Source organism: Sinocyclocheilus anshuiensis, unplaced genomic scaffold, assembly GCF_001515605.1.
Source record: "Sinocyclocheilus anshuiensis isolate Anshui unplaced genomic scaffold, SAMN03320099.WGS_v1.1 scaffold1609, whole genome shotgun sequence".
Lineage (NCBI taxonomy): Eukaryota > Metazoa > Chordata > Actinopteri > Cypriniformes > Cyprinidae > Sinocyclocheilus > Sinocyclocheilus anshuiensis.
Window position 1 is genome coordinate 444,152 of NW_015540958.1, and position 25,702 is coordinate 469,853.

Here is a 25,702-nt window from a genome sequence, read left to right on the forward strand (position 1 = left end):
TTTGTCTGAAACTGGTTGCTATGGTAAATTTTTGTAAGTGATTTCATTAATAAGTTGTTATGAGTCTTAATACTGACAGAACATGTGACTTTTATCCAAAGCAACTGACCGAGCATTCAAGATATACACTTGCTCTCTGGGAATCGAATCCATGATCTTGTTTGTACTCTGCTCTTCCTGTTGAGCTACAGGAACACATTTTGGGTTGATTTGTGTTGCAGAAGATATCTAAGGAATAAATAAAACAACACGAGAGCATGTATTTCATCATCTCTTGTACTGCTGTTGGCCTTAGTTTGGTTTTGCGATGTAAAAGTGATCCTAAACATAGATTGAGATGCTTATCAAAAGAGTTCCAACTACAACAGATGACTTTAGGGGAATATGTCCTCCCCCCAGATATTCAGTTTAGCAGGTGACTGATATGGCCAGTTCTTAAACTTACATTTTGTTCTCCCAAATCTTGAACAAGCACTTACAGTGCCACTCAGTGAGCAGCATCCAGTCTCACTTGCATATTCATAACTAGTGGTTAGCAAACTCGAAAACAACGAGCTCTCTTTTTTGCCCGCTGAACTTGAGCTCGAGTGCTGACACTTGTCAATAGTTTTAATGAAACTTCCCCACTCCACATTCCCAGCATCCACCCCCCAGCCAATCCCATCTCCGATTCTCTCCCTCGCTCTTTTCATTCTTTTCATTAGCCTCTTACGGGGTCATGGACGAGGCCCTGTCAGCCAGCCTGAGGTAGCAGCCATCGGAGGCCCACCCTAGGGAAAAAGCATGTGTTATTCCTCTCCCTCCCATCCAGCTCCAGTCAAAAGTTCAAAGCCGTGTCTTTAAAACAGAGAGTGGTGTGTGTGCTGGCTCCCCTCCCATGCAGGGTCACAGCTTGGCTGGAGTTGGAACTGGGGAGATGAGAGGGCCGGGCAGCTGGGGGGAGGCGGAGGTTCTCACATGAAAGGTCTGCAGCCGAGGAGAGAGTCCCAGACCCAGACACAACACAAGGGATCAGACTGGCCCCCCATCCCCCTTAGCCGCAACACTTCCCACCAAAGAACAGCTGGAATGTGACCTGTTCCAGAACCGAGGCCAGGACTGGCTGACAATAGAATCCATTGGGATTTGGGGGGGGGGAATCGCTGCTCTATCATAAGTATGTCCCCCCCTTATCAAAGCTCATTCAAAAACGCCTCATGAAGCCCCACAACCACAGCTATGCAAGCTTGCAACTTGCGGAAGGTTTCACAACAAGAACGGCCCAGGGTTTGATTGGAAATGCCTTTAATCGCCTCTCAGGTGTAGTTCAATAAACTTTTAATACATTTTCAACTGCTCATAAAATAATAGTTATAATCTCATTATACGTTTGCCATTGTATGGTTTGACAGAAAACACGCAACATACTTTGTAAAGCCCGTACATAGGACTACCTTTGTTTCAATTTATGGTAGTAATGTAAAAGCATAAATAGACGGAAACAAAGTACAACGATTACAGCACAAAACAAAAAAACTATGAATTAAAATAAGGTGCAAGAGTATTTAACATGTCATATATTTTTACGTTTAAGAATGGCATGGCTTCATAATTAAAGGTGAAGTGTGTAATTTCTGCGCCACCAAATGAATTAGCAAAATTGACAGAATGCTCCCCCATTGGTTGGACAAAAAGCTATTGGTTAAACCAGTGTTAAAGGGATAGTTCACCCAAAAATGGAAATTCTGTCAGTAATTACTCACCCTCAAGTTGTACCAAACCCGTAAGACCTTCGTTCATCTTCTAAACACAAATTAAGATATTTTTGATGAAATCCGGGAGCTTTCTGCCCCTGCATAGGCACGTTCAAGACCCAGAAACGTAGTACGGACATCAGTAAAATAGTCCAATGTTATGAAGCTACAAGAATACTTTTGGTGCACAAAGAAAACAAAAATAAGAGAAGAAATTGTTAAATAAAGTTGTTAATTTTGTTTTCTTTGTGCACAAAAAGTATTGTTGTAGCTTCATAAAATTGAAGTTGAGCCACTGATATCACATGTACTATTTTAACGATGTCCTTACTACCTTTCTGGGTTTTGAATGTGTCATTTGCGTTGCTTTCTATGCAGGGTCAGAAAGCTCTCGGATTTCATTAAAAATATCTGAATGTCTAAACCTATCTGAACCTTACGGGTTTGGAACGACATGAGGGTGAGTAATTAATGACAGAATTTTCATTTTTGGGTGAACTGCTCAAACTAGCAATGTGCACTTCTGTTTACACTTTTCCAGGAAATCAATATAAAAACAGGTTAGAACTTGGAATTTAGAGAACTGCCTCTTCATGCCAAGATTCCTTATTAGGCTTATTCCGACTTGACACACTTCAGCTTTAATAAAATCTTCATGTAGTATAAATAAAGTTTTAGGTTAGTAACGTTTAACCACCTGTTTCCACTGAAGGTTCAAGTTCAGTGACTACCTGCAAGGCATTTGTTCTGAGACAGGTAGAAAGAGTCTGGTTTAATACAACATCTGTAGCTTTTTAGTCAAACTAAAATAACTGGACTCACACTACAGCACGTAGATGTAAATAAGGTAATATTTTCACATGAAATCATCTAATATATATGTACGTCTATGTGTCATTCACACAGTGTAATCCACAAATTTTTTTCTCTCCATGGATAAGCAGCTCCATGCTGCGGCGGAAGCACGACATATGATTGTAGATTCTACAAGTCAAGTTTGTGAGTCTGGTTCCTGAAGAAAAGCAGGTGAGAGGCAGGCACGTTGGTTTAGAACAGGGGTGTCCAATTCTGCTCTTGGAGGTACACCTTCCAGCAGAGTTTCACTGTAGCTAACTTTGCAGGAAAGTAGCCCTTCAGGAGCAGGATTTGACGCCCCCAGTTTAGGATGTCCAGAGATTCAGATAAAATACGCGCCCTAGTACTTTGTGCTGCTGAACTCCTTCAAAACATCACAAGTCTTTTTGTTGATAACCTCACGGAGTTTGCGAACACGCCGTACGCTGGAAGTGGCCACGTAGCTGTTGAGCTGCAGCACGGCCATGCCGTTGTGAACGTCCCCCATGATGATCATCTGTCCCTCGGCTCTCGTTATGTTCGGACAGGGACAGTTCCAGTCCATGTTGAGCAGCGTCACCTCCAGAGGTTCTTGCCCGAAGAACCGTAGCCCCATCTTCTCATCCTTCAAGATCTCCTCCACAGTGATGAGCGCATGGCCGGAGTCGTGGTCCTCGGTCAATTCCGAAATGCGTCCCAAAACCACAAAGTCGCTCTTGCAGAAGCTCGGGACCATCTTCTGCCGGGGTTTGCATGGCTTACAATTGTGAGTCTTGGGGAAGGGGCACATCTCCTCACAGGCTTCCTTGCTCTCGAAGTTGTTCTCGTTGCCTCCGCAGCCTCCATAAACAAACGACTGGCATTTCTTGAGCACGTGGCTGTAAGCCCAGCGTGGTTTGTAAGCCTTGCAGGGGCCTTGTACGCTAGGCAGGGAGCAAGGAGCAGCAAGCTCCGCTCCACAGGAGAGCATGCACAACTCGTAGGTATCGAAATGGTTTCGGTTTTTATTGCACTGGCTGTAGGTGAAGGTAAAGCAATTGTTGCGCTTGGCTTCGTAGTACCATTTCAAGCTCTCCTCTCCACAGTCGCCCATATCGGGTGTTTTTAGACACTCCTCGGCAGGTAAGCGTGTTGAATTCATGACTGGCTCTGGTTTGCTCTGCTCCCTGGGGACCACAGAGAGCGGGAAATGGGCTTGCACAGATCCACCCTGGTTTGTGGCAGTGCAGGTGTAGATGCCGGCATCCTGGAGCTGGGCGTTGTATATGACCAGCTGGGCAATGTTAGTAACTACTATGTTTCCTTGCACATGGTTGGGTTGCATTACAGTGTTCTCTTTACCTTCGATCTGCTTTTCCCACGTAATCGCCGGCTTGGGTTTTCCTGTGACCTCACAGAGGAAGCTGGCCGTTTCGCCCACGAACACAAAGTGGTGTGCTGGGTTGCTGACCATGATGGGACGTTGAACGTCCATGGGTGTGGTCTCAAGATGGGCAGTGGTGGGCCGGGCGGTGGTCTCCGCTGGAAGAGGACTGGTGTTAGACAAGCTAAAGTGGTACCTGCAGGTGACTTCGGTAAGGGTCACGCCCCTGGTACAGGCCTCGGCGTCCATGTAGCACTTGTTGTAGTAGGTCATACCATCCGAGGCGCATGTGAAATAGGGTTCCCGTCCGCAACGGTCCCGGCACTTGCACACCGGCTGTCCGTCCCAGATTTCACACTCTGAACCCTGCTGGGTGCACATGAATTTGTCACAGGTGACCCCTTTGGGCATCCCCACTGGACCTTTCCTGCCCTTAATGTCCATGTAGCGGGCAGCCACACAGCTCTTGTGTCCGCAAACATTTGGACAGCATTTCTCGAATGGCTCACAGTCCTGAAGGAACGAAAAAAGGCTCATTAGGAGTGCGCCCAAAGTTTGTGGAAGTTATTAGCATGTCTGAAAATGTAGGACTGTTAGAAGTCCATTTTTTTTCCAATGTTAGCATAGGGTAAAGGCTAAAGTTGTTAACTGAATTCAAACAATGAGAACAAAATACATTGATAAAAGATATGCAGACATTTTAGACATTTTCTGGTCTTATAGCAAATCAAAGTCAATTTGCTACATTTAATGACATCTGGATTAATAAATTTTAAAAATAAATAAATAAATGAGTGTTCTGAAAAAAAAAACATGCTATTTTATAATATTAACATTATATTATTTTGCTGCAAAGGATTTGCTGCAAATACACCCATACAAAATTACCATGGTAACCATGGTTACAGCCAAACACCTATTTGTTACTACAGTAAAATCACAAAATAATTTAAAATGAGTATCTCCATATAGTTTTTTTCAGTTATTCTTCTGTCATCTTTTCTTTTGTTTGATGACATTGGTGGCTAATATCAAATAACATGTTTTCTATCTATCTATCTATCTCTCTCTCTCTCTCTCTCTCTCTCTCTCTCTATATATATATATATATACAGTATATATAGATATAGTATATATAGATATATTCATTTGATCAATTTACCATGCTAACCATAGTTTCTACAAAAGAAAAACTGTTATTAGAATTATTATCAGAGGCGGACAGTAACTAAGTACATTTACTTGAGTATTGTACTGAAGTACATTTTGAGTATCGGTACTGTTTTGCTTTTTTGTTAAAGCAGTGTTGCTGTTGTAAAGTTATACAGCTACAGTTGTGTTGCTGGGTTTTAAAGCAGGTTTGATTTTTTATTTTCTTCCTTATCAGTCTGTATTTACAGCAATTTCACTGTCCACTCTGTTCAAATGTGGATGAATGGTTACACATAGATGTGTCCAGAGCTGTGTGAGATCACTACCATCCTGCTTTTGTGGGGGTGGGTAGGGGTGTTAAATAATAATTATTTTTGTTTGTTTTGTCTTTCCACCATAGGTTTTTAACATTCTAAAAGCTCTTTATTCCAAATATACTACAAGCTAGTCAGTGTATTCAGTAGGTGTAATGCATTCTATGTTGCTTCAGAGGTATTGCAAGTATTACATACAACAATAATAAAACAGTGCATTGACATAAAAAAGGAAATTTACTTTTGGTACTTAAGTACTTTTAAAAGCAAGTACTTCTGTACTTTTACTTAAGTAAAAATCTGTCTTTACAACTTTTACTTGTAATGGAGTGATATTTGACCAGCAGTATCTGTACTTTCACTTAAGTAATGGAGTTGTGTACTTTGTCCACCTCAGAATATTATTAATCATAATAAACTATTATTTTTATATTTTCATAATTGTTCTGTCTCTGTTACTTTTCACCACAGTTTTACTATATAGGCTGACAAGAATTATATCAATTTTGGCGTAAAACTATGGTTACCATTGTAAATTTGTTCAAATATACAATGCTAACCATAGTTTCTTTCCAAATGTTGTCGTTACAAATCGTATTGTTACAAATCTACATTACAAATTAATATATTAAAATGACCAATGTTTTAGACGGTGGCAAATACCACGAAACCGTAGTCTCATAATAGTACGAAAACTAGAAACTGCAATACTATATTTTAGTACTAATATTTATAATAGTTACCAAGGTACTTTTTTCATTTATAGCTATACGATACAAACAGAGAGATGTTGTAATGGAGCAGCTGAGCTTCACCTGGTCGGACTCGCACTCTCGGGTGCAGGTGCTCATGGCATCCACCCACAGGTTGGGGTTCATCTCGTTGGGACACATTCCCGCGTGGGAATAAACCACTTTGGACAGGGTCATTGGCATCGCTCTGGCGCGCAAGTCCAAACACAAGACGCAGAACTGTCCAAACAAAAACCAGATCCATCTGGGAAACAGCATCCACCACATATCCACGCGATAAAAAGTCCTTTCGTATAAGAAAACGTCCCAGGGGTCAAAAACCTACGCAGTCACTTCCCTGTGCGTAAAACAGGGCACAAGTAAGTGGGGACCCCGGCTAAAGTGGAGAACGTGTGATCCGTTCAAGAGGTTTGTGGAGTGGAGGAGAAGTCGATGCGCGCGCGACGTTCATCAGCGCCAGGGGATTAGAGGTTGCGTGTTCAGCCCTGCTACTAAACATTTCATATACTTGTAAACAAAGCCTAACTACCATTTTTTGCTAATGTTGCGTCGCACAGTGAAGGGTACACTAACTTCTCGAATGTTTTTGAAATTGAAGACGCATGAGGCACCTGCGTGACGCACTAGAGCACCTTTTAACTCTTCACTACCCATCAAGAAGTCGTCGTCGGCTATGTTTCGAATGGACAGCTGGTGTCTACTGCATAGTGCACACTGCGCAGTGTACACTGAAAACTGGCCGCTCAGGTTCTTTTGAAGTAGCATGTGAAGCACTAGCAGTATGCAAAGATAAACATTTCAAATGGTATGTTGCCACACTCGCCGCTTTGCATGTTCAAATCATATCAAAATGATGTACAACTTGAGTACACTTGAATGCACTACAAAGTTGGAATTGCGAGAGGGAAACTTTGTTTAAAACCTGACAGTCTGAGTTGAATGCTTAGTTAAAGAAATGTGAGCTAACTAGTTGGAACTGGTTACATTCAGTGTTGAGTGTAACGCATTACTAAGTACTGTAATTTAATTACTTTTTCCTTTGAAAGTAAAGGGATTACTCTTCATTTTTCTGTAATTTAACTAACTGTTACTTCTGATGTAAATGCATTAAATGCTGTAGAAGAATTCTATATAAAACTGGTGGATTTAACATCAAAATCTAACATCTAATGTTAAAATGTAAGTTTTTAATATAACCTTCTCTCTTTAAATACTATGGTCAGTTCAAGAGTAATTTATGCAATTTTATATGATTTTTTTTTTTTTGTAAGTATTGTTCAACTGGTCTGATACGGGATTTAGAAAGTGATTGGTAATAATTTAGTAATGCAGTACTTTTTGGAGAGAGTAATTAGTACAGTAATCAAATTACACCATCGAAGTTGTAATTAGCAGCTAGTAATTAATTACTTTTTTTTTTTTAGAGTAACTTAACCAACACTTTTCTCAGTAAATTTCATTTGTATGGCATTTAATGTATGGTTAATTAATAATATAGATAAAACTAAAAAAGGACAATACTTGCCAGATACGAAAATATATACTACTTATTTACTTAAAATATGTGAGTAAATACATATATAATTTTTTTTATATATATATATATATATATATATATATATATATGATATATAATATAAAATATTTTCAAAGTTGTAAATGAAACAAATATTATATACAAGAAAATACGATTTCAGTCTTTGTACTTTAAAATGTAACATTTAATTCAATGTTACTTATCTGTTTTCTTTCTTTGTAATTGTGAAAATAGTTAAAATTGTTACAGTGTAGCTTAACCAAACTATATTTCCCATCATTCTGGCACCAAAGAATAATACAATGTTGAAAAGATCTGGAAACTTTAACACAGTTCAAAAGAACAGCAATTGTTTGAAATACAGCCTTGCTAAATAGAAGTAGTATTTTATTTTTTAAAAAGTCTTACTGACCCCTAATATGTACACTTAATGGCAGTGTAACTATATTATAATTTGAACATACATAATATCTGACTGCCACATGTTAGTAAACATGAATTTTAAAAGTCTTCAAGTGATGTTCAGTCTTATAATACCAATAAACACACTGCCGCCAGGAACATATTCACCCAAAAGTTAGTCTGTGTCCCATCTGACTTTAGCAGACATGGGAACGTTACCTCCAGCTGTGTGGGTACAGAGTAGAGGTCATGTGGTTCAAACATACAACCAATGCTGTCAGCAATAAACACCAGACTGCATATGAAACTGCCTTACAGTGTTTTTAGTCTCCCTATATAGTGTCATCAAGCGCAGATAAAATAAGTCACAACTCTCTAAAAAAATGAAATGATTAAAAATATGATTATTAGTAGTCTATTGAGCTCTAACTGAAGTAATTTCAATGAAACAAAAACAATAACTAAATCACTAACTATATAAATAACACGTGGCTTGTGTTAAGTTTGTTTAACCGAACTGACCTGGAATCACTTCAGTTCCATCTTTTATAGACATTTCTGAGAAAGCAGTAAGTACTAAGGGTCATTTTTTTAAAATTGAGATTTATGCATTATCTGAATAAATAAGCTTTCCATTGATGTATGGTTTGTTAGGATAAGACAATATTTGGCCGAGATACAACTTTTTGAAAATCTGGAATCTGAGGGTGCAAAAAAATCAAAATATTGAGAAAATCACGTTTAAAGTTGTCCAAATTAAGTTCTTAGCAATGCATATTACTAATGAAAAATTAAGTTTTGACATATTTACGGTAGGAAATGTACAAAATATCTTCATGGAACATGATCTTTACTTAATATCCTAATTATCGATGAAAAATCGATAATTTTGACCCATACAATGTATTGTTGGATATTGCTACAAATATACCCCAGCGACTTATGAATGGTTTTGTGGTCCAGGGTCACATAAGACTGAATTCACACGTCCATCCAGAACAGTTTGATATTTTGAGAATGACACACTATAGTGCAATATGACAGAAATGTGCAGCTGTCTCCGTTTTAATTTGTGAAAACATGTGCCCCACCTGCACTAAATCAATGCACCGCAGCAAGGAGTGATTTAACGGCACTTCCACTTAAGCTGAATCTTTTGTGTGAACTTATGAGCTTTCTGAAAGGTATTAATGCTGTCTGTATGCCGGGGCTCCCCACCCGCAGGAAGGGTCATAAAAAACAATCAACATGTTATTACCTCTCATAAGCTCATTATATCGTCTGACGTGCACACAAAAGAGTTAGCAACACTCAGCTGAGCTTTGTTTTAAAAGTTCTTTCTGGAAACGAGCCGCCTCCACACACACACACACACACACACGCAGCAGGGTGACCAGTGATTCAATGTCACTGTCGATTCTCAACACAGCAGGCTGTTCTTATGCAAGAGGTGCTGCGCTCCTGAGGTGCAGAGTGTGTGTTGCTACATCTGGAGGACACATGCCATCTGTTTTCATTTGAAAAAAATTTGCCTCAGACTTACTGTGTTTAGGGCAAAATATGCACTATTGTAAAACATCTATCTATCTATCTATCTATCTATCTATCTATCAACTTAATTTTTGATTAGTAATATGCATTGCTAAGGACTTCATTTGGACAACTTTAAAGGCGATTTTCTCAATATTTAGATTTTTTGCACCCTCAGATTCCAGATTTTCAAATAGTTGTATCTCGGCCAAATATTGTCCTATCCTAACAAACCATACATCAATGGAAAGCTTATTTATTCAGCTTTCAGGTGATGCATAAATCTCAATTTCGAAAAATGGACCCTTAATGTGGTCCAGGGTTTCTCTCACACACACACACACACACTACAAACAATTAATAAACATACACAATAAAACATGGTTGTGATTTTAACAGTAAAAGACTGTAAAAATGCTACAGTAAAAGCCTATTAAATAGTAAGTTCCCTCATATGCTGAAAAACTGTAATTTCGTGTAATTTTATGGCAAAATACAGTTTTGGAAGTAAAAAAGAATGTATAATTTACAGTGAAAAACTGTAAATTGACATTCCCAGAATTCACTGTTACATTTCACATTTGAAGTTTTTCTTTGAAATAACAGTTTATTCTTACCAGTTATGTTCATTAGGGTTGTATGTTAAATCTTATGTTCCTACTGTATTTTTTTACAGTAAAATTCTGGCAACCACAGCTGCCCATTTTTTACCGTAAATTTTACAGATTTTTTTTTGACAGTGTACATATATGTACATACATATATATACACACGTATGTATATATACATCCACACACACACTTTTTTCCTCAGCAGTTCATCACTTTGTCTTATAACGGCGATTAGTTGAGGTTAATACGAGACAGCTGTTCCCTGATCAGCAGAGTTTGCCACATGCAGCTGGATGTCTGGTTTTGAGACAGACCCACTGAGAAGGCAGGTGTTTACTGACAACGGAGCGAGATCTCATGCTAGTTTCACCATAAGGGGCAAGAGCTGTGATGTGGTATGAAAACATGAAAAGATAATGCCACCTTTTTAAAGTTCAGATGTGAAACCAAGCTGAGAACACGGTATCTTCAGGAATGTTCCACATTTTGCATTTTTATACAACCGCAGTTGTTTATATGCTTTTCTTTGGATACTAGTTACAATGGATAGTTTGCATTGGACCATTGACACGTTTTTTTTTAGCTCCTGCACAAATACAAGGATTCTAGTGTAATTTCCCGTTGTCCCGAGAGGCCTGCATTCTCGTGTGATCTATTGCGTTTCCCTTCAAATGTGCAACTGAGCGGAAGAGGTCAAAGGGCAGTTGGTGTACCGAGTTAGTCCCTGATTTCTCTGATTTCGATGCAAAACAAATTGAAATGGAAATAAAACTTCCATCAGGGTTTCGGTATAATATGACACCAATCTTGCAAAGAATATTTTATTATTATTTTTTAGAAACATCAGCATTTTTTCAGTACAGCTGACTTTGAGAGGACTATTCACACTCTACTGAACTTCGTCTGCATTAAATCTTAAGATTTATGAAAGCTTTTGGCAACTTCTCCTTCTTTGTACTTCCATGAGCATGACCAAAACCCCTATAGCCAATTTTATATTTGCAATTTAAATGAGACATTTAATTAAAATGCAAATCTTTAACAAGCTGTTTTATTTATTTATTCTCCATTCTTCTGCACTATATTGCCTTCTGAATTTTAAACTTGAATTTCAAACTAGTGAAAACACATAATTAATCTCAAACTCTCATCCAAAGCTAAATTTGACATCCTATATGCTGGTGACTCCATGTAGTCTAGTCCAGGAAATCTGATATGCTGTGTGGAGCCTACAGAAGAGTTTAATGGAGTGGAAACACTTCCTTCCTCCTACAGAGAGCATTAACGCTGTCTGGAGTCTCATTTCTACACGAAGAAGCCTGTCCTCTATTGGCAAACTTTAGCAATGGCACGTTGCACTGGATTTTTTCTTTGTTAAACCCAAAGAAAGACATGTTCAAGGCATGTGCATTTGAACCCACTCACCTTTTGTCCCTTGTTTGTTCAAAGAAGTCTTTTTTAGAAAACACCACAAAAAACATATGAGAATGTATGAAATATTCAAATGTAGCAAGTCGAGCTGTATTTGACCTCTAGAACATGACTAATAAAAGTTTCTCTAACTTTTAAATCAACTAACTTCAAAGGGTTTAAAAACACATTAACACATTAAAAAAATCAGTCACTTTATACCTCATAAAACATTATTATAAAAGCTTTTAAATATTTTAAATAAGAAAAAAAACGTATAAATGTAATAAATATCGTTTAAATGTAATACATATTACAATATATTATATAGTAATGTATTTTAATAGTTTTTAAAATGTGTTATAATGTATATGCGTGTCTTTAAATCACATGAATCTAGGTTAATATATGCTGTAGACTGTCATTCATGTTAACCACACAAACACAAAATAAATAGCAAAGAAAATCCTGCAAATGGTTTCCCAGCTGTCTTTTAGTTAATTGAGAACATATGAAAGAACAGAAATCATTTCGACTGAAGTGTATAATACTTCTTTTAATCCTCAGATTCTAGTATTATATAATACTAAAAACTGCACATAAAAAAAAAACTGCACAACTTAATGTCAATAATTTATCAGTGTCTTTCCAAGGGTCTAATGTTACATCTCAACAATAGTAGCATATTGTTAACAAATGTTTAATGATATTATGCTTGGTTAGACAGTCAAACCCTCAGAGAAAACTAAAAACAATTCGTAAGACAACTCTTTAGAACTTCTTCTCACAGTAACACAAACTCTATTGAGTCAAAAAGCTAATTTACAACAAAGCAGTGTATATGCGCCGCTTCTAAACCTAACCTCAAGCATTCCCCACCAAAACTGCGAGCAGAAATGTATTTTATGTTCATAATCAACAATGCAGCGAAGTGCTTAGTAAAATGGCACTACTATTACCTCTATATCTTGAACACAGATCCTGCTTCTCAAATATGTGAGAACCAAGCACTCAAGGGAAGTCAATATGATGCTGACTGGAAGCTCTCCGTGGTTAAATATCCTATTACTCATCTCCAATTCAGCTCCTCCTAGGGGAAAACGGAGAAATCTTTTGCTACATTATTAAGTTCAAGAGAAACAAGGACATTTTGCATTCATACAAGAGGCCGATCTACTCCAAACAGTCCATGCTAGTTTATAGAACGAGTTATTTGGCTTATTACAGTGACTGATAGAACTGCATTCAAAATACAGCACTGAATTCTCAAGGGTTAAATATAAAGGACGCTTCCCTCATAATGGCAAGGTTTTGGTAAAGTGCACAGAGAGTTGTCTGGCAAACAAAACATTTTTTGATTTCGAAGCCTTGGTATGAAATTAGCGTGGCTTCCTCCAATCAATGCAGGCGTACAAACCACTACACAACTGATTGGCCAGCATGTTGGACAGACCTCTTGTGATAGGACAGTATACATTTGTTGGATGTATAATGAAATGCCTACTCTCACACAGTGAGCCGATATGAAGGCAAGGCAGTGGGACGGATCGGATGGGAAAAGTGGGAAAGTCCCGTCGTGAGCTGAAAACCCCATCCACCCCAGAGCAAGTCAAAGCAGTAGAACAAGCTATCTATGGTTACAATGGAGGAGGAGGCACTAAAGATACATCTGTTAATGAAGGAGAGGAGGAATAAGGCTAACATCTTGTATGAACCATTTACCAACCCAACACGGGAGCATATTTTGGTATCTGAAAAGTGTTTGGGATTTCAGGAAGCAGGTCCCAGATAAACCTCTCCGAGTCTCTAATGTGAAGCTAGTAGGTGAGCCTGGAGGCCTTCATGTTGTAGCAGGGCCTGTCGGTCAGACCTCCCTGACCTCCGGAGAACAGAGACAAGCTTTCGGTTTTCTCCAGCACCACCTCCAACTCTTGGAAATCCTGTAGCCGTGCCACGTCTTTATCCTGTTAAAAGAACGCACACATTTAGACAGACGTAGTGTTGAATGATCTGGAATAGGGCTGTATATAAGCCTAAAGCATGCGGTTGCCAGATGTCAAGAAATCCCCCCCATTCAGAACTTTTCTCTTAAATGGATACATTTCTGCCCAGCTCCATTGTAATGTTTCGCTCAAATGAAAGTGTATATCAGTCAGTCTGTTTTTTTTTTTTTCATGTGTCCAAACCTGTCAGAAAACCTTAAGTGTAATAAATCAAGAGCATGACTCTCAACTATATTTCTCGAGATTGTGGTTGCCGAATAAATTCACTTTGTGTTAATAGTAAACGTTAACAATTTGGAGTTATTGACGTTAAAGGGATAGTTACGCTACACCTACGTCCTACATCATCCGCTGGAACGAATGGATGGATGCATGTTTTTGGACTTCAAAATCTTGACCACCATTCACTGCCATTATAAAGCTTAGAAGAGCCAGGACATTTAATATAACTCTGATTGTATTCGTCTGAAAGAAGAAAGCCATATACACCTAGGATGGCTTGAGGGTGAGTAAATCATGGGGTAATTTTCATTTTTGGGTGAACTATCCCTTTAATATGAGGTATTTCACGGATTCACTGCAAGCCTCTTGTTTTTATGTAAACAGTGTTTATTTATAAGATATAATATAATTACAATATAATGCATCAAAGCTTGATTAGGTCAAATAAACCATGCATTTACTGACATTCGCTTGATTGGTGTTTATGAATGTGCAATAATTCTGACAACCTAAAAAGAAACTTCTAAAATGACAATAATCATGATTAATAACCGTGATTATCATTTGTGCACTACATAATCAAGATTAGCCGTTTAATCACTATCGTGCAGCCCTAATCTGAAGTACCCTCCATTCCTCTGTTGTTTTTGAGACTGCAAATGACAGGTAAAGCGACTAGATATAGCAGCAGAGACATTCCCATGATGCAGTAGGGCTGTTCAGCTCAGTGCGCTGTAGAAGAATTCTTGCCGGAGGCTTTTGTACCCATCATTCTCTGTTTAAAAACACTAAAAACTCAACTCCACTAGTGTCTGCAGATATATATATAAAAAAAATGGCCAAAAGTACTGTCAGATTTCAGCCGTTAGAATCAAGTTTGTCACTCTTTTTGCATTCTACTCAATGTAAAAAGCACAGCTCAGATTTACCAGCTCAACAAACCTTGTCTGTAGATGCAGACATGCTTAAACAGGAGAGGATCTTGCTCAGCCAAACAGAATGTCACTTTTACGTAGCATCAAGATGACTAAGAGGGCCAAACTAAACCATGAGGAACAGATCCAAATCCCCATTCCTCCACCAACAGCTAGAAATATGCATTTGTGCAGGAAGTGTTGTCTTTGTATTAATTCAAGCGCAAGATCGAACAACAATGCTGCCACCAGGATGACAGTGCAAAGCTCTCTGTTGTCATGCCCAACAACACTCTTTACCAATAATAATAGCAGTTTCAAATGTTTTATTGCTTTTAGATGGACACAACAGAATACAAATACTAGGGGAACACAAATTTATATTTAAACTAGTGCTGTCAAACGATTAATCGCATCCATAATAAACGTTTTTATTTACATGATATATGTATGTGTACTGTGTTTATTTATTATGCATATATAAATACATACACATTCATGATATATTTTGAAAATATTTACATGCATATACATTTATATTATTATATTATATATAAATGTTTAATATATAAACATAACACATTTTTCTTAAATATATACATCACTTGTTTGTATTTATATATACATAATAAATATACACAGTACACACATATATTATGTAAACAAAAACGTTTATTTTGGATGCGATTAATAGTTTGACAGCACTAATTTAAACATGTTTTTAATCAAATTAATTCAAGGGATAGTTCACATAAAAAGTTTAAAATTCTGTCATCATTTACTCACCCTCAAGTTGTTTCAAACCTGTATGAGTCTCTTTCTTCTGTTGAACACAAAAGAAGATATTTTGAAGAATGTTAGTAACCAAACAGTTCACAGTAGCCTTTGAATTCCATAGTATGGAAAAAAAATACTATGGAAGTCAATGGCTACCATCAACTTGAAAAAAAAAACAAAACAACATTCTTCAAAAAATATCTTCTTTTGTGTTCAACAGAAGAAAGAAACACAAACAGGTTTGGAACAACTTGAGGGTGAGTAGATGATGACAATTCAATTTTTAGGTGAACTATCCATTTAAGTTTCCACCTTCCGTTTTAATATATTATTCCTGACATGTAAATTAAAGGGGTCATATGATGCTGCTAAAAAGAACATTATTTTGTGTTATCATATGACCCCTTTAAGGTTTAGATTTGGGGGAAAAAAATAATAGTATTTTTCCAATTAAACACCAAAAACTCTCAATGAAAACAAAATCATTGTAATTGAAAATAATTAATTAAATTATATTAAAAAATTATTGATTAAAATGACATTTAAATAAATTATAATGAATTAAAAACAGACTATTCTACCCATTTTGTATGTGTCTGACATCAACATGCTAATGCTCAACTGGTTGAATGCTCAATTGTAAGTGGAGCTGCTATTTGTGTACTGCTAATGTACAGCGTCCAAATCGCTCTCTGTTAGGATACTACCTTAGGAGGCAGCTGCCTATGTAGGCTGTGAGGCAGCTCACTGGGTGACTTGACTTAGCTGTTAATAGTCTCTGGCCTCACCTTTCTGAGCATAGTGTTGGGCAGCTTGCGGATCTTCTCCACGTGCTCTGCGCTGATGTCCAGCTCGCGGCAGCACACGCGGAGGAGTGCGCGGTACGTCAGCTCCTGCCGGTCCAGCTCCACCTCGATGAAGTCGTTCTCTCTGACGTTGGTGTTCTGGATGCGCACCTTCAGGACGAGCTCTGAGAAGAGACGGCAAGTCTGAGATTGTGACTTGAAGAATCTCTCTGAATTCCTCAAACCGGTCTGTTTCAGTGCATGCACATTTAAAGAAAGAGTTCAAAAAACGTGTTAGTGGAGATCTATCACTGCCTTCAAGTCGTGTTGGAAAGATCGAATTTACGAGATATGAATATGAATGTAAAACACCTTAAATGTAAACGAGCAGCTGTGATTTTGAGTAAAATTCACTACCGTTTGAGGTCCCTTTGATTTTTTTTTTAAAGAAATGTATATTTTTATTCAGAGAGGATGCATGAACTTGATCCGAAGTGACAGTAAAGACATTTATTATGTTATAAAAGATTTCTAATACAAATAAATGCTGTTCTTTTAACTTTCTATGCATCAATGATTCCTGGAAAAATGTCACCGTTTCCACAAAAATATTAAGCAGCAGAACCATTTTAAATATTTATAATAATAAAAAATGTTTCTTGAGCAGCAAATCAGCATGTTAGAAAGATGTCTGAAGGATCATGTGACACTGAAGACTGAAGCAATGATGCTGAAAATTCAGCTGCGCATCACAGGAATAAATGATATTTTAAAATATTAAAATAGAAAATGTATTTTAATTGTAATAATTCTGATCAAATAAATGCAGCCTTGGTGTGCATAAGAGACTAAAAAGTTGAAAGATTCAAAATCTTACTGATTTGCTGATGACATGCGCGTGAGTATGTATATTTTTTTCTTCATTTATTTTACTACACACATACGTACGTACGTACATATATATTTATATATATATATACATACGTGTGTGTGTGTGTGTATGAAAGATCATTCATTAGCATTAATCTGTTACTATAAATCTTATTATAAATATATAATTTTAACAAAATGTATATTTATAATGTTATTACAAATTTGAATTTTATAACTACAGTTTTATAAATTCATATAAAAATTAAAGTAAAATTACAGTAATTTAAGGTAACAGATTAATGTTACTTTAATTTTCTTCCACTATTTTCATTATTTACAGTGTATCCCACACTTTCTGCTTTCTTGCTACCTAGCTACTAGGGTTGGGCGATGTCGACCAAATTGGCATCGGACGATGTCTACAGTGAAACATCATGATGGACAATGACGGGGGGTGTGCCCGAAGTGTGAATCCGTATGCAGAAAGGCACGGAAAACAAAAATGCATTCTATGGAGCCACTAATGGGACATGGTTAGCCGCTTGCTAGCGGTAGACTGTTACATTATAGTACATGTAAGTTCACTTACCACATACACAGAGTAAGGAGAGATGACTGATAGGACAATGGCGAATGATTTGCAGATACTGAGTACCACTGACAAATATCTAATCGTGCAAATGTGTGGTAGTGGCAGTACCTACCACTGAACTCCGTAGTATCGAGTCCGTGTGATTGCGAATCTCGAAAGTGAAAGTAAAATGAGAGCGCGCAATCAAAAGCGGTTTCAATGCCCTGCATATTAGTAGCGGCTCCCTGATGGCCACAATTTATATGCAGTATAATTACCCAACGATATAATTGCGAGAGAAAGTATTGAAATATATATTTTTTATCCTGCCATCTCGTAGGCTATTTATTCCTTTTAGGGGTTATGTAGTACACTGAATTTCCTTTCCGAACACGGAATTGGGATGCGGCGGATTGCGGGGGAGAGATCACAATGCCGGCTAGGGCTGTGCGATTTGGGGGAAAATATCAAATTGCGATTTTTTTGACAGATATTGCGATAGGCTACAATTTCAGTTTGTTTATTGTGAAATAACTCTCTCCTTCTGTCCTCTGATAAGCATTGTTCAGTGCTGCCGTTCCCAAAAGCTTTAATGCTTTCTTTATGATACTTTTGGGAAACGCAGCCCTATTTGAAAGTACTGTCAGAAGTGAGTGAACGCTCTCTGTGATGGATTGGTTCTGTCTTGCAACATTTGCGTGTGTTCAGATGAACAGGAAAATAGTTCTATCCTACACAATTACTCACTAACAAAGGTTATTCGTCCAATTCAATGCATATTGTACGCATTATTTTTTTTGTTGTTGTTGTTGTTGAATAAATAAAACACACCTTAGTATCGATATTTTTTTTTTGAGTATCGATACTTTGGATCGATACGCCCATCCCTAATTCGCGCCGCGTGGGGCAGAGAGGAGCGAGTATGAGAAGCATTCAGACACAGGCTGTGTGTGCGCTCTTCTGAATTGGGAAACAATAAAATGTGTAAGATAACGTTCACGTACTAACGAAAACATCTAAGAATGTATCTTTTATTCTCCAGTACTGAAAACAGAACCGATACGGGAGCTTTTGATATGCGCTGTGACGCAGCTCTTGGAAATTACCGTTTTTGTTCGTTGTCTGTCATTTCGAAGCTTAAGTTGCATACTGTTTTCTTTAGTTTTAATTTGCTAACTATCGATCTGACCCAGTAGACGCCATAATCCCACTCTGTCTCTCTCCCATCCCGCTTTCTGGTTTTATTTTAAAAAATTTTAATGGTGGGTGTTTACGCAGTTGGCTAGAGCAGTGCTGATTGGGGAGAACGGAGGTGCACTTACTCTTGCCCAGGGCAAGATTGCAACTCAAGGCAGGCAGTCATGCATATGCTCTGGAACAGAGTAATATCGCGTCCACATCGCAGGCTTTGCGATTAGCAAGTCGCAACGTCTCAAATTGCGATTTTGATTCGATTCCGATTAATCGCACAGCCCTAATGCTGGCTCAACATCGTGATGTCGGTCAGCCATCGGCCCAACCCTACTAGCAACCTCATAAAATCGTCTTTCAGTGATTTCTCATGTGGAGCTCAAAGCAGAGGTGCATCGAATCATATGGAAGGAAGGGCCTTTAGATACTCTTCAGTTCACTGACCAACAAGTTTCCTAACAAATCCTCACTGTACCTTGTACGTTAACAGGAAAAGTGCTGGTGAAAAAGAAGGGCTGGAAGGCTGGCATGGATCCACCGAGCTGGGAGCAGTTAATCTGCTGCGGGATGGACTGCTGCCGGGTGACGCTGGCGCTGGGGACCTGCGGCTGGCCGCTGCTTCCGCTGGGAGAAGGAAGCGTGGGACACACTGGGCCGTTCTGTGCTATAGGATGAGGGTGTGTAAACTCGCAGTGGTTGGTGTGATGAGTCTCTGTGGAGAGCTCCATGGGCAGGCCGCCGTTCACCACGCCGTTCTGCTCCAGCATGGGGATGTAGGGTAACTCCTGCTGGCTCTGGCTGTCTGAGTAAAGGCTCTTGGGCTGCTGATGCTGAGGCGGAAGCTGCTGCTCTTGTGTCGGCGATAAAGTCGCTGGCTCTGACTCCAGGGGCTCTGGATGATTGTTGGTGCCGTTCCGCTGTGCTATGCTCAGGTTGTCGTTATCCATCTTGCTGTACAGGAAGGGCGGGTTGGAAAAATAGTTCGGAATGATTGGCAGCTCTGGTTCCTTCACCTCAGGCACGTCTTCCTCTTCCACTGGAGACGGAACGACAAGCATGAATGTGACAATGTAAGGACATTAAAGTACTTAATGAACATATACGGAAGGTTTTCTGTTTTCGTTTTTGCATTTTAGTGTATTGCAGTGTACAAAAATTATTATATGTGACCATGAAGCACAAAACCAGTCATGAGGGTCAATTTTTTGAAAATGAGATTTATACATCGTCTGAAAGCTGAATAAATAAGCTTTCCATTGATGTATGGTTTGTTAGGATAGGACAATATTTGGCCGAGATAAAACTATTTGAAAATCTGGAATCTGAGGGTGCAAAAAAAATAAAATAGAGAAAATCACATTTAAAGTTGTCCAAATGAAGTCCTTAGCAAGGCATATTACCGATCAAAAATACGTTTTTGATATATTTATGGTAGGAAATGTACAAAATATCTTCATGGAACATGATCTTTACTTAATATCCTAATGATTTTAGGCATAAAAAAAAAAATCTATAATTTTGAACCATACAATATATTTTTGGCTATTGCTACAAATATACCCCAGCGACTTAAGACTGGTTTTGTGCTCCAGGGTCACATATGTTATAATAAATGGATAATTCAATTATAAATTACACCATTATGGCCAATGATGGATTGATGGCCAGTATTCAATTCTATATTATTTTGTCTAAATATCTGAAAAAAATAAAACACTACAAACTAAATTCAGTAGTCATTTCATACAATATGAAAATGGATATTCATTTTAAGATTTGCTAAACATTACATTTAACACCACTATTAAATTTGTAGTGTTTGTAAAGGTTAACTTTAAGCTAAAGCTTTAAAAAGTTGATCAAGATATCAAAACGGTGGAAGATGGAAGGTTTTAAATATGTATTTTAGTGTTTTCAAGAATTAATACAATGCAAATATGAAATATGATGCAAAATATGAAAAATGATAATGTTATGGCTGATAAATTCTGTAATATTTTTTCTAAAAAATAAAACATTAAAAACTAAAAACAACAGTTTTGAATGCTACAAATTCACAACAGGCATCACAATATTATAAAAATTGTAATAATATAAAATGTAAACCAAAGTTTGAAGGATCTTCTGTAAAATTCATTATCTATATAATTTTTACATTTATTATATCTCAGGAAAGTGCATTGTAAATTGACCATGTTAACACTAAATGAAATTGTCAAAAATAAATCTCTAACATTAGTCGACAACCAATATGATACCGAAACACTGTGCATTGCGCAAAAATAGACTTAGGACATTTGATTTAATATGCAAATGTATATCAATTTATAAATGCGAGTCATATGGATGCATATGAGTATTTGTATCATTCTGCACATTTAATACCCATTTAGTATTAATGGATACTATCCGCACGCATTTATATTCCAGTGCAGAGGTTCTCAACTTTGGCCCTCAAGCTCCAACCCTAATGAATCCCACCTGAACAAGATAATCAAGGTCTTCAGGATTACTAGAAACTTACAGACTGGTGAGTTTAACCAGATTGGAGCTAAGCTCTGCAGGAAAGTGGCCCTCGAGGGAGAAACCCTGTTCTAGTATACATATACCACTCAACATAACATTTAGGCTATAGACTGTAAATATCTAGACTTTATATGAAGGCTTAGAAAGTATCTAAGGCACCTAACACATCGTGTCCTGTGACACAGAAGGCAGGTTTTCTGAAAACATACCTCCAAGCAGTCTTCTGATTTCAGGTTTGGAAGTGAGTTGAATGGCTAACTCTTCTTTCGCTGTTAGAATGTCTTTGTCGGCTCCGGCGTTCAACAGATAGGCCACTACGTGTTTGTGGTTTCTTTTACAGGCCCAATGCAAACACGTCCTGGATGAACAAGGGACATCAGAACTTCTTAAACATGGTATGCACCGTGCACTGCATCAGACAAATGAGTTTGAATGCATACAGGCATTACTAAAACAAAGCAGTCAAGGCTTGGCATGAGCGTCAGAACAAATCTTACACCTCAATTCAGTTGCTCAACAAATATCCGCAGTGAGAAAACAGAGAGCCTAAAGACAGGCTGTCTGATTAAGCATGTCAGGAATGCTGCCAGGCTAGATGAAAGGTAAGGGCTTATCTACAGCACTCATAAACTACTCAGTTTATTTCAGTCCTGCTCTGCACATTACAAACGGCTTTCTGCATTACATCATGACCCTGGGCTGATGCATTTTAAACCCTATTAAGGCCACATTTAAACCTGAGTTATGTAACACTATACATTAAACATTTAAGCAACATACACTTTATACAATGTAAAACAATCAGGTGCAAGAAGGTAGCGAGTTGATTAGCAATTACAAACTGCCTAACACACAAAATCCCACCCCAAACTCACACTATTGGTTCATCCGATGTTGCCTCTGCATATTAAAATGAAACTATTTTTAAACTATTAGAGAGAAAGAAAGAACGATTTCTTTTTTGAGGAGCAGCTGATGCAGGACTGAAGGTGCAGTTCACACCAAAATGAAAACTTCATCACCCTCAGGCCATTCAAGATGTAGATGAGTTTGTTTCTTCATCAGAATGGATTTGGAGAAGTTCAGCATTTCATCCCTTGTTCACCAGTGGATCCTCTGCAGTGAATGGGTGCCGTCAGAATGAGAGTCCAAACAGCTGATAAAAACATCACAATAATCCACAAGTAACTGACACGACTCTAGTGAAGTGAAAAGCCGCATGCTCGTAATAAACAAATCCATCATTAAGATGTTTTTCATTTCAAACCATTGCTTCCAGCAAAAATACAAATCCTCTATCCATAATATTGCTTTTTCCAGCGAAAAAGTAATCTTGTCTGAATCAGGAGAGAAATATGTACGGATCAAAAAAGCAGTTCTAAAAAATATGTTGGTGCTTTGATGTGAGAGGACAACAGGGAGGATATGTTATTATGGACTCGCATCTTCATGTAAATTATCGTGATGTGTTTATCAGCTGTTTGGACTCTCATTCTGACGGCACCCATTCACTCCATTGGTGAGCAAGTGATGTAATGCTAAATTTCTCCAAATCTGTTCCGATGAAGAAACAAACTCCTCTACATCTTAAATGGCCTGGGAGTAAGTAGCCACATTTCAGCAAATTTTAATTTTTGTGTTTACTATTCCTTTAAAAAGGGGGAAACTACGCCCCCTGGTCACATATCTGGCCATGTATTCACTGTCAAGTATAAATTATGCACAGCGGCTCTGCCATCTTCAGAATAAAGGCGAATTGCTGTTTAAGAAAAGGTTAATATAACTGTATACACTTGGAAATCAAATATAAAGGAGCCTGTAGGCTCAGTGTTAATACGCACCATCCGTTAATCTCATTCTGAGAGTTGATGTTGACTCCGCTCTCCACTAAAGTCTTCACCTCCTCGATGTCTCCGATGGCACTGGCCTCTCTCAGACGCTCCTGTAGCTCTTTATCCAGCGATGTCGTTGACATTATTCAAGTCTTTATGGAAATAAAAGCTTCATACGAACTTGACACACTGTGCTTTTAAGACAGGAGGCAAAAATAGACACTCAACTTGCTCCGCCGTGGCTTAAACTGTTGTCTGTTCTGGATGATTTCCAACAGGGAAGTTGCAAGGGGTCTATTTACAGTCTTTAGATTGAAATCGGATCAAAACGGCACAGTATAATGCATCGGGTTGTGTTCAAATAATCTTTCGCCGACTACCGCAATCCACTCGTATCCGCTGCACCTCCCATGTTGGGGGCAACTTTCTGTGCAACACCTTCAGATCATCATCTTTGGTTCCTACCTACAATAGCCAGTAAAACATGCTTAAAAACGATAAGAGTAAGATCAGAGGAATACACAATGTGTAGTCAATAAACAGACAAGATAATACACTGTGATATTCTTTATTGATCAAGGAACGTCAATTGCATAATGGAAGAGCAGCAATTAAATTTACAGTGCAGCTAATCTTAGTGTTTCATTAAATTAAAAAAAAAAAAAAAAGCACACATTTTGCATTGAAATGTGAGAATTTACGTATTTAGCTATTGGCATACAAATATTTATTGAGATTATATTAATTGTAAATATGATTGAATTGATATTATCCATCAGTGTGATAAAAATATACATTTACATGTATGCATTTGGCTTAAAAGCAAATCACATTGCATTCAAAATACACATTTTATCAGCTTTCTTGCTTTTGGAACAAGGTGGTTGGTCAACAAGCTTAAAGTGGATTTTACAAGGCAGGTAAATCTTGCAATAACACTGCAGAACTATAATCCAGATAACCAATGAGGATGATCAAAGGAATTCATGGATACAGCTCTATCAATATAATGTGCACATCATTTCAAACATCTGTCTAAATGATTATTAATTTCCTTTGGTGTGAAAAAAAAAATGCATGTTTTCCAGAAAGAGCATGACGATCAATTTCAGCAAAGCCGTTGTATTATTCAGTATCTTTAAACCGTTTAAACACTGCAGAGTCCACTCAAATGTAAATACAGTGTTATCCTATTAAACCACGCTGTCCTTGTGAAACAGTAAGCACTTGTTGTTGGCGGGCATATCAACCTAGAAAATCAAAAACAGAAACAGATGCATTTACAAGCCTTTGATGACTGGAGGTGGTGAATCATCACATAATCAAGCCAATCAAAAGCAAGAACGAGGTGTAGAAGAATCCGTGTATCATTCGATCATTCGTTTTTTTATTTAATATTGAAAGTAGAAAAATGAGAAAACGGCTCCTTTTTCGTTTTTTTGTTTTTTTCCAAAAAACTAAAAATTAGAATTCAGCTTAAATTTACGTTTTTCGTTCATGGGTGGAAAAATGAATAAACAGCTTGAATATTCGATTTCTACATGTGGGCGGGAATTAAACGCCCCTTTCTGCTGATTGGTCAGCCGAAGATCAAACCGTGCCTTCATCAGTTCTTCTGCAGTATCAGGCAGCAGAATAATAGTCCTCCACTGCTGCAGTTGTACGGATTAATAACCCATTTTATCAATTTCATATTAAAAGGAGCCGTTTTCTCATTTTTCTACTTTCAGTATTAAATCAAAAAACGAATGATCGAATGATACACGGATTTAGAAGGCACGATGTCAGATTAATTTGCAAATGGATCATGCCCAAGTAATGGATTACAGCCTCGAAGAAAAACCTTTGAGGAGACTTGACATGGACCATAGCATCTTAAAGTATATTTGCATCTAGCATGCACTGCACTACGCCAGATTTTGAATTAAACGATTCATTTTGGTAATAAAACACTTACAATTTCTTCCAATCGCAGTCCATTTTCCTGGCCTAGTGTTTTCAGTAATGTCACATCTCTTAGACCCCACTCTGGATTTCTGTAAAACAAAATTGTTAAAAACAATATGATATACAGGGTAAAATTGTAAGAGAACTTGTATTAAGATCTTTGATGTTATCCTTTGGGAATCACATAGCAAAAAAAATACTTTCTTTCTCAGTATTTTTGTCTGGTTTTCCAGTACAAATATCTAAACTTTCCTAAAACATGACATATATAATTTAATCTAAATTACTATTAGGCCTATAAGATATTAAAGGGGTCATATGATGCTTTTTTAAAGATCATTATTTTGTGTATTTGGTGTAACAGAATATGTTGACATGCTTTAATGTTCAAAAAACACATTATTTTTCAAATACTGTACATTA

General features: G+C 37.7%; 3 protein-coding genes across 4 annotated transcripts in view; all 3 read right to left on the bottom strand.

Moving 5' to 3' along the window:
• Positions 1 to 2,237: 2,237 nt before the first annotated feature.
• On the bottom strand, positions 2,238 to 6,882 carry LOC107690026 (WAP, Kazal, immunoglobulin, Kunitz and NTR domain-containing protein 2-like). Its single transcript, XM_016488256.1, has 2 exons — positions 6,212 to 6,882; positions 2,238 to 4,443 (listed from the first exon to the last, which is right to left on the bottom strand). Exons 1-2 carry the CDS (start codon positions 6,413 to 6,415, stop codon positions 2,929 to 2,931), a joined length of 1,719 nt encoding a protein of 572 aa, XP_016343742.1. The 5' UTR covers positions 6,416 to 6,882; the 3' UTR covers positions 2,238 to 2,928.
• Positions 6,883 to 12,186: 5,304 nt separating this feature from the next.
• On the bottom strand, positions 12,187 to 23,787 carry LOC107690009 (ankyrin repeat domain-containing protein 40-like). Its single transcript, XM_016488239.1, has 5 exons — positions 23,342 to 23,787; positions 21,710 to 21,858; positions 19,450 to 20,010; positions 16,343 to 16,524; positions 12,187 to 13,602 (listed from the first exon to the last, which is right to left on the bottom strand). The coding sequence occupies exons 1-5, from the start codon at positions 23,473 to 23,475 to the stop codon at positions 13,456 to 13,458; spliced, it is 1,173 nt and encodes a 390-aa protein (XP_016343725.1). The 5' UTR covers positions 23,476 to 23,787; the 3' UTR covers positions 12,187 to 13,455.
• Positions 23,788 to 23,990: 203 nt separating this feature from the next.
• Positions 23,991 to 25,702, bottom strand: part of mettl26 (methyltransferase like 26) — a 7,761-nt gene continuing 6,049 nt past the window's right edge. For both annotated transcript variants that reach the window (XM_016488241.1, XM_016488240.1), the window contains exons 6-7: positions 25,290 to 25,368; positions 23,991 to 24,582 (exon numbers count right to left, since the gene is read on the bottom strand). In XM_016488241.1, the coding sequence (XP_016343727.1) occupies positions 24,526 to 24,582; positions 25,290 to 25,368 (136 nt within the window). In that variant the 3' untranslated portion in view covers positions 23,991 to 24,525. The remainder of the gene's footprint in view (positions 24,583 to 25,289; positions 25,369 to 25,702) is intronic.